The 17,402-nt window shown below is 37.0% G+C and overlaps 1 protein-coding gene across 1 annotated transcript; it reads left to right on the top strand.

Annotated features, from left to right (window-relative positions):
• Window positions 1-6,027: 6,027 nt before the first annotated feature.
• Window positions 6,028-13,978, top strand: LOC112458289 (dynein assembly factor 1, axonemal homolog). The gene is made up of 13 exons (XM_025021867.1): window positions 6,028-6,168; window positions 6,358-8,477; window positions 8,547-8,641; window positions 8,711-8,954; window positions 9,005-9,143; window positions 9,383-9,546; window positions 9,618-9,703; window positions 9,837-10,084; window positions 10,151-10,390; window positions 10,470-10,731; window positions 10,898-12,685; window positions 12,756-13,096; window positions 13,240-13,978. Exons 1-13 carry the CDS (start codon window positions 6,028-6,030, stop codon window positions 13,474-13,476), a joined length of 6,105 nt encoding a protein of 2,034 aa, XP_024877635.1. The 3' UTR covers window positions 13,477-13,978.
• Window positions 13,979-17,402: the final 3,424 nt, after the last annotated feature.

The raw sequence follows: 17,402 nt of genomic DNA, 5'->3' as shown, positions 1-17,402 counted from the left end.
TCACAACAGATCTTTTTGTGACTTCCATGTAACAGGAACGATACCCAGAAAAGTGAGTCGCGCGAAGTTTTTCATATATGCTAATTCATTTGCGTCGAATCGAGCCCGAATTGATCGGTTTGTTTTGATGACCTGATTTCTTGGCGCCTTCCTCGTGTCGAGCAAAGGACTAGACTTGCTATGTCCTGGGTTTATTGAGATGTAAATCGATGTGTGAATCTATGATACTGCGCGTTTTTATAATTTTATTTCGACAACTTATCCTCATTAGTATCAAGAGACTTACATTTTATTCGTCGTCAATATCTTTGCATCTATTCGCTATCCATTTATCTCAACCGATCCAATTTACACAGGATATTATCCCGACTTATCGTGTCATAAAAAAAAGAGAAATAGAAAGTGAGTGTAAAAGAAGATGGATAAATAAGCGAATCAGTAATAATCAATCCCTTAGCGAAGAAGGAAAAGAATGTGTCGTAAAAGGTGATCCACGTGTTTGCAGATTTTTCTCACCGATCGACTTTCAAATCAAGCCTGCCCATAGAATTTCGTCAAGGGGGCCCATTAAAATGCGAGACGGGGCGCCGAGATTTATGATTTCTTCCGCGAGATTTCCGCGAACCGTCACTGCGGCGAAATTCATTTATCAGAAAGTATCGGATTGTATAATGAGATAACGGAAACACACATCGCACGCCGCACACACGTCTGATTTCTTCTAACTCGCAATTTTTCACGCCAATTATAGAAAATTCAAATTAGAACTAAGAAGGGCAATAAATAAAAACAATCCTTTAATAATAGAAATTTTTTTTTAAGAAGTTAAGTGTTGAAAAAATAAAACTTTAAGTCAATTTAAATATAGCCTTTCTTTATTTATACGCGCGCGTTGAAGACTTTTCCATTTGCTATATAAAATCTCATCGACGTGATGCAACAGGTGGCGATCTAAGAAAGTACTCATGGAAAATGAATCGTGGATGTGAGGTAGCCGATAATATTATACGATTTAATTCAGTCAAATGCAAGATCCCTCTGTCTAAGGACGAGGTCATCCCGCATTAGAGCACGTGTGTCGCGACGTTGGTTGGCGGCGCAGGAAGTGAGAATGTTATTCAAATTTATGGAAAGAAAAACCGGCGCGCGATGCAACCATTATGGTTGTCTATGTCGCTGTGAGGAACCGAAGAAAATCGCTATATAAACAATAAACGAATCCGTCTCAGGGACGAGCCACGGATATCTGCGCTCTCGCCGCTACGTCTTGCCTATCAATTATTTATGAATTTTCCGCGGAGCGTCGTCGCGGCTGCATGGTTACACTGCACACAGTGCACACTACGTGAACATTAGAAAGACGGATCGACTGCAGCAGCGTTAGGCTCGCTGGTATTCGGTTATAAAAACAGCATAGCCAACAAGATGGTCGGCAAGGCTTCTATACCGAGCCCGGGCGAGCAGCGTGAGAAATGAGAAACGCGTTCTTTCGAAGAAAGAGTATTCTTGCAAAAAAAAATGGAATTAAAAAAAATTTGACTTCCGTTGAAATTATTGAAATAATGAAAAGAAAGTTTAAAAAAATATGGTAAAAAGAAAATTAAAATTTTTATCCGTTTTAATCACCTATTCTATTATGCAAATTTTCAAGTAAAAGTCGATTTTTATAATTTGAACACTTGTTAATAATCTAGAGGAATTTATAACTTTACGTTACCCGTTATAAATTGAAGCGATTTATACATGCGGCTTAAAGCTCGTTCGAGGGTACCGTCTAGTCATCATTCCTCGCCTCGGTTTCTTTTTCGTCAGTACCAGCTTCCCTTGTTCCGATACATGATTACAGGATCGCTTTTCTTGCAGTACAGACACGTTTTCCCGCCACGCATGGAATGTCGACACAACTCTACATCCTATTACAAACTCTCCGAACGGAGCGTTTAAAACGAGCGAGATGGTTTAAAACGATGTTTCAATAAATCATGTTGATTTGATTTTATGGCCCATACAATGTATTCTTTTAATTATTCGTATTCTTCAGGTGGCAATAAGAAAACACTAATTATTTTTCCAATATTCTCATATCAACCAGTGTTGTATAGATCATTTATATCTTTTAAATATGTTTATTATATTATTTTCCATTTTATAGATTACTGTTTGATTTATTTATATCTTTTTATATAACAAATTGTTGTTATATTTATTGAACAAATTTATCTAACTTTATTTCGATTACATTAAAAGGGGTTTTCTGAATACCATGAAATACCTTAATCTATATGTATTGTACGAATCTCTCGTGAAGAATTTCCTTGGCCCGTAGGTGAAGTTCAGCGAGTCAAGCACATTGTCTTAGGCCATCCTATTCCATTGTACTTGGTAATGCTCTTCACTTCGTCTCTGTAATTTTTCAGAGACCATGAAATTAGAGATCACATTTACAAATCATTTCGTAACGGATTAGGTTGTCTTAGGTTATATACTTTAGACCAAAAAAGGATTATTCGACAAGGAGACGAAGAATTCAAAATTTTTATACATTATATGTATATACAAATAAAATTTAATAAATTATTTTTTATATTATTATCAAAAATATGTACGTTAAATCAACCACACTTAAGTGTATTTTGATTAATATATAATATAAAAATGCGGAAACCTTTTTCTAAATATAACTATTTGTAAGAGCTTACTCGAGAATCAATAAAAATATAATATATAAGAATCTAAAAAAACTTATAAAAAAATATTTCATAGAAAATACATATGTAAGAAAATCACGATTTCACCTTTTTGTAATATTTGTTATAATTGTTAATTCGTGACAAAAATGTTATTCTAGTATAAAGTATAGCGTGACAAATTCTTTTTATCAGCGATAATTAAAAGCATATTCTATGAATTGCTCGCTAAAATGTGAAGTATCGATTACGTTGACAGTTGAGCGGTAATCAGCTGATGTGGGCGATTACACTTTATAATTCTTTGACCATAGTCTTCCCGCTTCGGCGGTCTTTAAATCGACGAATTTCCTGCGTGACGTCCAGACACAATCACGGCCGATCATCAATTCAAAGCGTATTCAAATACGATTCCGCCTCCTCCACCCTTTGACGTGTGATCCTGCATTCGTAAGAAGAAGGAGATGGCCACCCACGGCTACTTTGCTTTTTAAAAAGCCGGGAGAAGCTTCCTTACCCAGGATCACCGTCAATTACATAATACATTCGAATCGCGATCCCTGAGCGTATATCACGAGACACACTCATCTCAATATAAGGGGTGTCATATGGACATGTGTGTAAAATTTATTATTAAACTTCTGCTTGATTTCAAATCGAAATTCTCTAAAAAAACATGATCTCTAGAAGATTTCTTCAGGCTAAAATTTGTTTTAATTAATATTTTTTTTAATATTCGTGTACTTCTAATTTCATGAAGAAAGGTTACTATGCAAAATAATTTTTACTGTATAAAATGTGTAAAAATGTATATTATAAGAAAATTTTTAATAAAAGAAAATTAAATTCTCTAAGCTCAATCTTCTCTCATAATCAAAATCATAATCAAAATCGAATTTAATTTAATAGCTTGTATCAATAATCTGTGAAATTCACTCTCGCAAGCTCAAAGGTTTTAGTCACCCCGTACATAATCATACGTCCGCTACCGTGCTTGCCGCTGTGAAGGATCCTCGAGGTCACGGTCATGAAGCATCTCGCGAGAAGCAAAATGCTCACTCGATGCCAAAAATTCATATCTGTCCCTACGATCTTCGATCGCGTCACGATTCGATTGCATTACGGGGTGTATTTTTAGCTGACAATAAAAGTCGGAGAAGTAAATCTTCGTAGAGTCGACAGATCGACGATCGGCCGCGGAATTTCGTATATAGGTAAGGTGTGTATCGCGCTTTTAAGAATCAAATGAACGGGACGATTTGGCGTAATAATTAAACGCTATGAGAAAAGTTAGTTATTGATATATAATTGTCCGATTATTAATAATGCGTTCTACCGTATTCTTTAAAAAAATCGATATAGTATAAAAGTAAAATTACAAGAATAATCAAAGAAATAGCATCGCGATTAAAATTGCAGATACCGGATTGCTTTCTGCGCACATTACAGCGATTTGCCGTTCAATCGATTAAATAACATTAACGTTGGAAAATCGTGGTATGCCAAACGTCATTCGCGTGTGGCAATCCGGCGAGATCGCATTACGCGGTGTCAAGTACACGTGTAACTTCCGTGTAAGCTTCTCGCATTTCTGTATCAACGATTAGAATTATACTGCTTACGTGATGCCACATAACGACCCAACGACTGAACTTACGAAAATCGAAGCTTTCTTCAGGCGCCAGGAATATCGCTTTGGAATTCTATGAGTGACTATTATTATATGGCCTTAAACCTTTATAATTGGAGCAAGGACTGGAATTTTTCATCGTAACTATCTAACGGTTTGAAATATGCGTCTATCTTGACGCAATAATGTGCGAAAGCCTTGCAAGTGAAACCGGACCGTTCACCATTGCACCGAGTCGACCCGCGAAAAAGTGCCACCGTGACGTAAGACGCGCGTTATTGTACCGATCGCGTGATCGCTCAAGAAACATCGAGAAAACGTAACTAGGATCAAAGCAGTGACAACGATTATGCGCGCGACCCAGATTTAAAGACTGTTAATTCTTTCAAAATCTGCGTACACGCTATAAATAAGATTATAATCTAAAAATGATTAATAGTATCAAGTATGATATTGCTACAATCCAGTCCTAAAAGAATTAATTAATCGCGGATATCGATGCAATCGAACCGGTTGCATCAACATCGGCTGCCCGGTTAGTATTGACTAACTACGAAGTCGATTACATTCTCATGCTTTCTTTTTCCTTTCTTATATATTGGAATTGCACTCTTTGTGATTGTACCGTTTAGATACCATTAAGATTATAGAAATTCATAGAGATCAGGGGAAATATCCGAATGCTGTGCGAACCAAATTTTCTGTTATTACGACAGTGGGAACGCATGGAGTCGCAGTTACTGCGTAGAAAGACGCGTCTGGCAAAGTAGACGACAGTGCGTCGTGCCTCGAGAAGGAGAAAATAAAAAAAGGAGGATCTATGCACGACGAAGAAGGACTTGCACCATATATGTGGTGCGTCGCGATTTCCCGCTATCATGATCTAATTCAGATACCATGAGAGCGCACGGCATTTGCGAATCGCCACCGCGCGTCTTTTCCGCTGGATTATGTTGATAGCATCATTCGCGAACATCATCGTCGACCGCGCGACGTAGAGTCGTCGACGACGACGACGACGACGAAGGCAACGGCAACGGACGACAGAGAGTCGTCGAGGGGCGAGCGCGGAATCTGAAATCGAGAGGAAAAACAAGCGGCACTCATATGTGTTGCGCATCCAGACACAACGAAGAAAACAAAGCGAGAGGAGATCGCTGACGAATAGATATCGTGGACGAGACAACCCCGTAACCGTTAACGTTGTGCATACCGCTTGCGTACCGCCGCGTGCGATCGATCATCTATGCCAATCTGCTCCGTGTTTTCTCGAAGAGAACTGCATTTAAGATGCGATGCAGTTTCCACCGCGAGAAAAGCGCGAGAAAAGCGCGATGACCGGTCTGATGGTAGATTGCACGCGCGAATTGCGGACGCAGATCGGATCGAAAAGTTCGAAGATTCCGCGTTCAGTCTTTGAGAATCCCATTCGCCGTAGACAAAGCGAACTAAACGTAAAATCTAAATCGATTAAAGAATGTCTGACAAATTGAAAAATAATATGTATTCACGCTTCACGATGATGCGACGTATATGCCTTGAAGAGCGCAGGGATGGCCGACCCTATCGACTAAACAACTTTAGAATTGACGGTGACCATGGCGCCGTGCTCTTGTTTTCAATGATCGGTCACGTCAGTTCTATCTAGAGTTCACGATCCGCGTTTTCATAGATTCTAAGAAAGATTCAATTACAAAAGCGCTCTTAATCATGAGCGCGTTTAAACTCGACGATAATAAAACGCTGAACGACCCACGCGATCTCTCGTTCAGTTCCCTAGCAGAGGATAGCAGTCAAAGTTCTATATCATCTGTTACTCATATGACTATATCTTCTGTATCCGATCACAAGGTAAATTCAACTGCAAAGACATTCTTTTTATCTTATTACATAACGCTTCAATGTAATACTCCATACTTTTCCTCATGTTTTGCACGATATTTGTAACGCTGATTACGTTTCTATGCCTCTTGCCTCGTTTCATTTCACGAAATTGTGTTTGTAAACGAAATAAATTGTTCAATTCGTATTTGCAAAAAGGTTGTCGAAGATAGTCCAGCAGAGCATGGGGTTCTAAACAGTACCGTGAAGGCCCAATCCGAGGTGGAAAAATGTGAAAATTTATGCGGAAGTGAGGAAATAGAAACAACAAACGACGTCGATGAATACGATGCTCCGCCAGTTTCCTTAAATTACGATAAAATATTCGTTTTAAATCAAGAAAATCCATCTTACTTTAATTCTAATATAAGCGATTGTGATGTTTCTACGCACGGCGATTGTGATGTTTCTATATACGATAATTTCGATTACGACAAAACAATCCAGGATGAAGATTCCAAAGATAGTGATAAAACGATTCAAGATGAATTTCTGACGAATGATCAATGCGTGAATTTTTTTAACAGTTTAACAGAATTGCGAGAAAGTTTGGTTAGCATTGATTCGGAGTATGAAAAAATATATCAAAGATATAGTGAAGAAAAATTTGTCGATTCAGGAATTTCCTTGACTAGTGGATTAAACATAGAAAATGATAGCAAAATTTTTCAACAAGCTATTGATAATTGTGATAATTATGATTCACATAATACTTCTGAAAAAAGCGATATCGTCGCTTGTAAAATTGTTGAAGAAGACATAAAAAATAAAAAGATGGAGCTTGCACAAAATGTTACATATATAAATATCGAAGATTCTCTTCAAGAAAAACTAGATATAAAAAACACATCAGTTTCAACGATAGAATCTAGTGATTGTTTTATAAGTAATAATGAGAGTTATTTTAAAGCCGACCTGAATTTACCGAGACATATGGAAGAGAACGCGAAGCATATGTTAAGCACCGAAGAAGACAGTATCGAAAATACGATTACCGAAATACAAAAAATGGATAAGATAATCAAGAATCTCTGCATCAGTGACGATGAACATCACGATTCGGCGGAAGAACGAATGATAGAAGGCTTATCCGCGAAAATGGAGAATGATTACGATGACGTGATGAGGAAAATTATCGAAAGTTGCTCCGACGTTTCTTCCGACGCAGATTTTCAGCAACATTCACCGATCCGCGAAATCCCGAGTACAGATCTCATACGATCGAGGAGCGAATGTGTAATTAAGAAGTTTCGAGGAGATGAATTTTTTCCGCGTCGTCGCGTCGTTTCCGAGACTGCCATAGCTAAAGAAGATATATTAAGAACTATCGAGGAAGCGGAGAAAATACTAACTGACGGTCCGTGTTGGGACACGTTGGAAACAAATGCTAATCAGACAACAGAGAATTATCGCAAAGACAATTCGTCGGAGAAATCTATGGAAAAGATAAAAGGTGATAAAGAGCATGAGAATGCAAATGAAACAGTAAATCAAATAAAAATTGATTTCGTTAAGAATGATGATACTAAAATAAATTCAGCAAATACGGTGATTGAAGAGATGGCAATCCCGGAGTCTGACATTGTTGAAAGCAATTTGCAAAAATTAGCTGAAATTACATGTCCTGATCGTCCCAGATCGCGTATCGAGATTCGGGAAACTTTGGAAAAGATAGCTGAAGAAAAGAGGAAAATAGAAGATCGGAAGAAAAAATCGCTAGAGAAATTATCTAAGAAATTCAAAGAAATCGATAAGCTCGTTGCCGATCACAATTATCCTTTTTATGTATCTGATTCTTGTGAGCTCAAAACTCCAGACGATGTCGCCGTCGAGTCTGACAGTCTCGATGAATTTCAGGTTCGGATTGATCCGGAGAATTTCGAAGTTCCTCTAACAAAATCCGAAATAACTGAGAATTTGAAAATCGAAGAGTTGGAAAAAGAACTCGCGGATGAAATGGAAGAGCACAAGAAACTTATGGATGAATATCAGAAAATTATTACTACGGATTTAGAGAAAATTCAGTTGACTTTGGAGTCAGGATCGATACAGGTTTGTAATGACGTAAATATTGATGAAGAAGCCAAAAATAAATCTAAAGATGACGAAAAAATGAATGAGGAATTTTCAAATGAAACGTCTGAAATAATGAATGATACAACGGCGATTAAAATCGATTCAGAATCCGACGATTCTTTCATGGAAGAGTTTAAAGAACCAGAAAAGACGTACATCAAAGGAAAGATTTATGATTTTGACGAGAAAAAGCACGGTGTTAGGTGAGTTCTCGAAATAATTATTTAACGTACTGATTATTAACACCGATTAAAAACGGATAATAATTTCAGAATGACAGAGGAACTAATCAGGAAGCACTGCAAGGAACACAAACTCTATGAGACTCCGTATTTGAACGACGTTTTGTATTTGCACTATAAAGGCATGTACAATGTTCGATTGTACCAATTATATTGATGTAATGATGTATCAACGAAGAATTTACACTTTTTAGGATTTTCCTTCATCGAGAATCTCGAAAAATACACAGGTCTGAAATGTTTGTGGCTAGAAAGTAACGGTATACGCGAGATTGCTAATTTGGAAAATCAGAGCGAACTCAAATGCCTGTATCTGCACCACAACCTTATCAGTAAGATCGAGAATCTCGATTGCCTAACGAAGCTCGACACCCTGAACCTCTCGCACAACACGATACAGAGGATCGAGAATCTCGGTAACTCGGAGTCGCGAAGCGGGTATTATCCCAGATGACCTTGACCTTGACGTGCTTCTGCTTTTCAGACAGCCTCAAGTTCCTGAACAACCTGAACCTGTCGCACAACTATCTACGAGAAACCGCTGACATCGAGCATCTCCGTCTACTGCACGCGCTCTCAATCTTGGATATCTCTCACAACAAGATCGACACCTGCGACGTCGTTGACGTAAGTCAGTAATTACGCACAACCGGACTATATTTCCGAAATGACAGGTATTGTTGCGGCAAAAACGTGATTAAACGAATATCAAATAATACTTGATTGCAAATCAACATTATCTTCACTACTTACTTAAAAAATTTTTTAGTAATAATCATTAATTGCATTATAAATAAAAGCTTAATAGTTTCTACCTTCGAAATGTCTCATTTGCTGAAACCGCTTGCAAGAGTTGAATTGTTTAGATTCTGGGAGATATGAAGTCGCTGCGTGTTTTAACGTTGACCGGCAATCCAGTGCTCAAGCAGATAAAGATGTATCGCAAGACAATGATTCTTAAATGCAAGAATCTTCAGTATCTAGACGATCGACCAGTATTCCCACGCGATCGTGCCTGCGCCGAGGCCTGGTAAATTTAAGAACGACCTGTAAAAAGAAAGAAAAATTGCTCGTTATTCTTAAAATATCTTTAAATCGCAGGATGCGCGGCGGCGTCGACGAGGAGGTGGCCGAGAGGAATCGATGGATCCAGGCGGAGCAGAAGAAAATTAACGACAGTGTCATGGGTAAGTTAAAAGATTCGTTACTTAAAGCGGGCTCGAAATGGCCACCCTTATTCCTTTTGACTCCTTTCACCTGTTCTGTTTCTCGGATGTCGGTCTTTGTTTATCTGTCGAACATCGCGTCCGCCCTCGAAAGCCCTGATAAACAAAAGGAAGCTGTGCAAACCGGTCGGGGCGTCCGAAAAGGAGGCGATGGATAAGAAGAAGAAAGAGAAGGAGGAGGAGGAGGAGGAGAACGAAGAAGTCGCCACGAAATCAAACGTGCGCGCCACAACGAGGAGCAGCGGACTGGTAAGAACTAGTTTCGTCAAGGTCTGGTACAGAATTCGTGCTTTGAATAATATCACCATCATCGGTCCCGTCGGCTATTTGATCATTCACGACGTAAAACCCGCACGCACCTCCCGATCTTCTGCACCCATGATACCGGCTACGATGAACACGCTAAAGCTCGATTTGGAAAGGAAGAAAAAATCCGAAGACCGATCCTTCCTCGGTTCCTACAACTCTCCATCGTCGTCGTCGTCGTCGTCATCGTCGGAAGACGAACAGCTCGCAAGCGACGAAGAAAACGAACGCAGGCGGCAAAAAGGAGGCGAGGAAAGTGACGGAAGGAGGCCAATGGCGGAGCAAGAGAGAAAAGTTTCCGATGGAAACAACGGGGAACTTCTGCTGCCTTGGAAAGTCGAGGTATGCGATCCTTATCTTTTTATAACGAATGAGAATTTAAGGAGAGATAAAAAGTTGTTCACCTATTCCTCGTTGCTAGGTTCAAGATGAAATTCAGCCGCCAACACTGATTGAAGAAATATCGGAATCCAATAATCAACAATATATTGCTGATGACGCAGAAAGGAAATCGCACGAGACACAAATTTTGGATAATTATAAAAGTATACATGATCCACTCGGTGATCGTATCATCGATACGGAAACTGCTACTTATAGGAAAGTAGTATTGGAGTCGCATATAGAAAAAGAACAGACAGCAGATCTGCAAAAATCGATCGATGACAATAATGAAGCAAATGGTGAGCGGATTATGTACTAAAGAATTAATTTTTTGGCGACACCTTTAAACAGATAATTTTATCAACAAGAAATTATGCACTCGTCACATGCCATCATAAAAACATTTCTACATTATCTATAATTATTCTGATCTTAATTAAACTTGGCAATTGAAATTTTTTGCAGGTCGTAAAAACGAGACAGCATCTACCTGTTCAGTATCGTGTGACACATCGGATTTAAAGCAGATATTAGAAGAAGATGCAAATACAGTCACTAACATGAAAGATGATCCATCGAGTAAAAATAACAAGAGCTATCAAAGAAAAAGCAAAGAATATCCGTTCGGTTCTAAACTTAGCAGTATCCGAGAAGAGATAAGAGAATTCTGCGACAGTATGGATAGGTTTGTTGACGAAAACAAGATAGTGTTCAAGAACGGTAAGGTGGAAGGATTCTGGGGCGAGAGAAAGATGGTGGACGAGAATTTGCAAACTGATTTTGTTGATGATAGCAAGATCCAAGAAACCGGGACCAAGGTTTCCGCGAGCGAGGAAGATAAACTGCAATGGTGGAGTACCAAGGAAAGAAAACTGAAGGTCAAGGAGATCCTAAAGAAACGAGAGGACGAAGCAAAGAGAAACAAAGTGGAGGCAGAAGATGCCGAAATAAATGAAAAATTCGATAGCTGTTCGTCGGAGGATAAAAACCAGCAGACTGATATTACAAATAATTTTCAGGATATCTACGACTTGATGACACTGAAAACTTGCCCGTCAAGTGCCCTCCCGGATTCGACGGAAACATATTCCATAAAAAACGAGGAAAATTATGACTGCGAGCAATCTGTAAAGATACAGCAAGAAGAATCGCGCGGGGTGTTCAGCAGCCTCTTTGCTGAATTGAGAAATCGGGATTGCGTACAAAAAATACACGAACCGGAAGTTTCAACTGAATTAATGGTTCTAGAGGAAAGATTGGATTGTGAAACAGCCACTAATATGAAGAAAGATCTTGTTGATTACAATGAAAAGTGCGAAAATATTGTAGAGGATAATTCTGTAAAAATCGAAATTTTGGAAGACAAAGTTAACGATCTTTCACTTGAATCTTCGGAAGGAAAGAAAAACATCGATGAATCCGATGACGATTCCTTTAAGACAGCAACATCCGTTCAAGAAGACTCTCAAATTTCGGGAAGCAATTATGAATCATCGGAAGTTTTAAGATTGACTAATACGGAAAATAATTTTGACAAAATTACCGATTCAATTAAAAGTAAAAATATTAATCAGTTGGTAGATAATCATTGGAAGGAAATAATTTTAAATAAAGAACATAACGACGCGATTTGTGAAAATAAGAAAATCAATGATGAATCAGAAAAATCTGATAAAATCGAGATATCAAAAACAGAGCGAGAATTTTCAACGGAAATTGAAAAATCTAATTCTCAAAGGGAATCGCTCGTTCGAACGATAAATCGTTTATCCCTAGAAAGACCGAGTCGCTCTTCAAAACTAACGGGTAAAAGAATTCGCGAAGCGGAAGATATCGAGGTCAGCAACAAGAAATCTTTCCTTATCGAGGAAATAAAACCCGGAAGAAAACCGGAGGAACGCAAGTCTCGTAGCCAAATTTCTGAGAGATGCAGACAGCATCTGATACAAGAAACGAAGAAATTCGCGAGAAAAGTATCACCGTTGATCGACAAATGCATAACAAATCTGATAAAAGAAACGGAAGGTACAGACGAAAAATCGCAATGTCATAAATCTAATCGAAGTCTCGGAGAATATCTGTCATCTGGTTGCATCTCGAAAATGGATCTTAATAAGCCCGCAGGCGATTTTGGAGAACGAAACAATTGTCGCGATAAGTCTAACGATGTAACAAATACATATTCTGAAAAACAAGAATTGATGACGGAACAAACGATCAATTCGCAATCCGGCGCGTCAGCTAATCATTCTGGTAAGATCAGTACATAAATATAAATGCTTCAAAATTAAAAATTATTAACAACTATATTTATCTGTTTTAGATATTCAATCGCTTGCCAATCTTTTACAACAATCCAAAAACTATAAGTCAGAGTCTCTCGCGATAAATGCATCATTTTACAAAGAATTTTGCGATCATCTGCATGAATTAGAAAGCAGAAAGAAATTGTTGATTAAGCCAGATTTTACAATGGACAATCAAGAATCAAAAGAAATATTATCGGATAATAAATTACAGAAAACAGAATGTTTGATAAAGAAATCAGTTAAACCGCTGATCGAAGAGATTTCTAAATGTCCTACAACGTCTAAAGAACAAACTTTCGAGCAAAAAGAAATTAAACAACAATCACAAACTATTTCCCATTGTCAACAAATAGATGTTAGTATAATATATATTAAAAACTAGTGTGTTTATATATCTACAAAAATTATTTAATACATAAAGCTATTTTTGCATTTAGTTTATAAAAATTTTTTATTATAATTAACTAAATGTAATATTAATTTGTACATTACCTTTAGGTTGCCTTCAGAATGTCCGAAGAAACAGTTGAGATTCCTGATGATTTTCAAAACCACATTAAGCGAGAAAGCGCAGATAACTTGAAAGAAGAAATAAAAGTTGAAACATTTTCAACATCATGTACAGTAGAAAACGCAGAATGCAAGGAAAAATGTGTATTGCCAAACGAGGAACGCAAAATCGTCACGACAAATATAAAAAAGAGTATAGAAATGCAAGTTGCACAGGAGAATTAGAAGGAATCAAAGTTTTACTATATTATTCTTAAATAAACAATCGCAGTTACTTAATGCACGTTAATGTACTTGATCGAAGGCAAATTGTAAAACTAAGAATGAATTTGACTTTTGAGGGAATAGGTTTTCGCGTGATCGGAGAATTTGTTATAGATGACATATAACGTTCGTTAGTTTAAGTTCATAGAATGTTCAATATTTTTCTTGCTTTTCTATTTGAAATAAATGTGTTACCTTCAAGACTCATTTTAAATGCGGGAACTTTGAAACTTGTTCGAAAGAAACGGCAGGTTGTGGAATGGGTCGACCTTCTACTACGTACACTTTATTTTTGTGTCCACACTCACATCAATTATATAATAATAATAATCATAATAATGACGATGGCGGTGATGTCGATGAACCATAATTAATAATAGTAATAATAATTAATCCGTAATTATGTGCAATGATAACCGGTCGCACGCGAAAGAAATGGTAATCTCTGTCACGTTATTAAATATATTATATCTTTACCGTCGCCGCCTCTCTCTCTCTCTCTCTCTCTCTTGTCAGCCTATGGCTTCCAAACAGATCCCAGATGGATCTCGGATCGCTTATTCCTGCAGAAGCTATCACCTTGTCACTTGGCAAGAAGCTCTTGATATTATAATATATTCATATAGAATGATACCGCGTGTAACGAAACTGTTCTCCCTTCGTCGTCAAACTTCTTTCGTCTTTATCACTTCCCGTACTCCATTTCGTTTTTTGTTTATGCAGGGGATATATACGAATGTATAGTATACCCCTTCTTCGTCCCAAACAAACGTAAGGATTACATTTCCGCTAGGATCGTTTATAGTAATAGATTTATAAATATGCACGTATATATCACCTCGCTCCTTCGCACAGGCACGCAAAAATCAAATTTGGTATCTTGTTTGTTTTTTTCTTCTTTTTTTGTATCTTTGTTTTCTTCTCCTCACACTCACCACCCTTATGTAGTATTATGAGTTCTCGTGCGCTTCTTCTCTCTCGCTCGCACTCTCGTTTGCTCCCTATAATTGTAAATTATTCTTCGGAACGTATAAAGTGTCAACCAAGAGCGGATCAATGATCGAGAATAAGAGAATCGCGCGACGATTCAAGGATTAGGTTTCTGTTTGTGCGAATATGTGACTCTTGTCGTCATTCATCGATCGGCTCTTTATCGACACTTGCACGCCTCTTTGGGTTTATCTCCTCGTACTATCGTATCGTTATCGCGATCATATTTATGGTTGTTAACCGTCGTGGTTAATGATTATTTAATGCGTTACAGTCCTTACACCTTACGACTTATGGTTTACATTACAGAGCTTGTTACAGAGAGTATCTTACGTACTAAGTTTCTCTTTCCAAAAATTGGAAAGTTTTTACCGATTTTATTCTTTCTTTTGTCCCTTATTGTAGGGTCGTCGTCAACTTCATCGTCGAATACGTACAGTTTCGTCGATATCAAAATCGAACGGCGCCTTTATGGGAAAACATGCTTCTTATTACCCGCTTTGTTTCTCAAACGAGAATATAAAAGAAGCAATTGTCCTCGATGCAGTACCAGACTTAATGTCGGTTACCCTAATTTGCAATCACGAAGTAAAAGCAACAAAACTTTGTCACACCTGTCGCATTTCCATTTTTTTTATTTTGCAATTTGATTTTTATTACAAGAGATTGTTTATTACTTTGACACTGAAAAACGCGTCAGTCTTTTGCTCTGATGCAATAAAAATAAATCCTCCCTCGCTCTCCTTTCTTCCTTCATACTTTTTTCATACTTGTTCCCGGTTCGGACGAAGCTTCGTCGTAACTTAATAATTAAAAGCGATGCATTTTTATTTCATAAAAGAGCGCGATTTATAAGTTTTCGCGGATAAATTCTGGCAAACTTTGTACTTTGATTTATAATTGTTTTATAAGTAAGATTGTGATTGTAACATCGCGAAAAACTGGAGATGGAAAAAAGGTAAATAAAGCAATAGGGATAAACAGTACAGTTGTTGGCCACTCTACTGAATAATTGGCTACATTTTAAAAAATTAAAGATTATAAAAAAATACAATTTTAAAATGTTTTTAATTATAAATACAAAAATATTTAAAGAAGAGTATTAAATATTTTTGTATTTATAATTAAAAACATTTTATAATTGTATTTCTTTATAATCTTTAATTTTTTTAAATGTAGCCAATCATTCAGTAGAGTAGCCAACAACTGTACTGTTTATCTCCATTAATTTTATATGAAGAAAAAAATGCAGAAACAATATTTTTAGTTCAAAGATATGTTCCGAATATCGTTGATGAATGACATTAACTATCTTGTTAAAATATATCTTTTTTATTTTCAATAGGATTATATACCATCTCGTCAATATTTAATTACGTTAAGAAGCGTGAAAAAATTAAAGTGCACAAAAATACAGCAAGTTCACCAATTCCTCGCTTTTCTCCTTCATGATTGCAGATCGAATGCACCAGACTTTCATATAACACTAGATTTACAATAAAATCACGTAAAAATCGTTAGACGATTTAAGGCGTGTCTAAAGGAAACTTTACAAAACCATAACGTCTCAGTGATGAAGCTCATAAAAATTTCATTCTCTCATTAGAATTTCGAATCACGCGAATATGTTAATGAGAAACGCTGTGAAGGGGAATCGAGTTCACGCTATTAATATATGAAGTAACAAAAGCTCATGTTCTCAAATTCGCTTAGAAGAATTGGCGTTTGCACATCCTCTTAGATATATTTACGTATCTGCGTTTAAAAAAACTCGCCGATAACTATAACGACTTAGGACATTAAAATTGAAATATATTATCGAACACTATGCAAACGTGGCCCTCGTTATACTCGTCGTCTTCTTGACACGGGTTTGCGATGATGTTTCTCTGAGCATATCAATCGAACGCTCGAATGTAATAAATTCTTTACAACAAAACGCAAATAACAAATAAATCTTTAAAACATTTATTTACTTGCAACGATATTCTCGTGAAAACAATTTTTATCGCGGTTTCCTTTTATTAAATTGCACAGAGAAAAACGCACAAGAGAGAGGGCCAAGCGATTTTCACGTACTCGTTCATGTATATACAAATTACGCAATTTTTCGAAATAAAATAATTAATCAAACGCCCCTATTCGTCCGGCGCGATTTTCATTTCATGTCACTTTAGAAGCCGCAAGACAGGAGAAATAGATACAATCACATTCTGAGGTAACTTCTAATGATTCCTAATTGTACGCAAAACTGCATCCTTTCAATCATATTCAATAATAAACGGGTTACATCGCTCCATTTTCTACGTCTGATCTATTTGATGATCAATGAACGTGAGTAGATGACTTCTATATGCTCGAAAAAATCATCTCTATAGGTTGTTCCTCGCGTGAGATTGTTTCACTATTGCGGAATGTTATCTTGGATGTCATATTACTGTGGTAAATTTTCCGGCGAAAGTTTAAGTAAATAGATGCGATATTGAAAGCCAACGTAGCTTGTTACAGCATAAAAATGTAATTATGTGTATGTGTGTGTATATATATATGTGTAAAAAGATACCTTTATTTTATTTTTCTATCTGAACGATCTATCCAATGGCCAATCAAGCGGACAGATAACTTTTGTGCTCGAAATAATTAGTTCTGGATTAATTTTCGCGCAAGCTTTTCTACTGCAGAGTATTATTGGACAATACGTTACGATGAAAGTTCAAATAAAGATGTAATATTGAAAGACAACATAATTATTCATTACAACAGAAATAAATGTAATTGCTTGTATGTGTACAGACACCTCTCTTCATATTTAAAACATTTAGATGGAATGGAATGATTTGATAATAGGGTAAAGAAAAATTTTGAAATTTATCCCTGATTCTCAAATATAATGATTA

The sequence above is a fragment of the Temnothorax curvispinosus genome, unplaced genomic scaffold (genome assembly GCF_003070985.1).
Source record: "Temnothorax curvispinosus isolate PA1 unplaced genomic scaffold, ASM307098v1 QBEX01008784.1, whole genome shotgun sequence".
NCBI lineage: Eukaryota > Metazoa > Arthropoda > Insecta > Hymenoptera > Formicidae > Temnothorax > Temnothorax curvispinosus.
Note: the sequence above shows the minus strand (reverse complement) of the source record. Positions and strands in the feature narration are given on the sequence as shown.

Excerpts from the sequence above, each read along its gene's own strand:
- LOC112458289 (XM_025021867.1), top strand. The coding sequence starts at position 6,028 with ATGAGCGCGTTTAAACTCGACGATAATAAAACGCTGAACGACCCACGC. Across the intron at positions 9,144-9,382 it reads ACACCTGCGACGTCGTTGAC|ATTCTGGGAGATATGAAGTC; the intron begins GTAAGTCAGTAA and ends TGAATTGTTTAG. Across the intron at positions 10,391-10,469 it reads TGCTGCCTTGGAAAGTCGAG|GTTCAAGATGAAATTCAGCC; the intron begins GTATGCGATCCT and ends CCTCGTTGCTAG.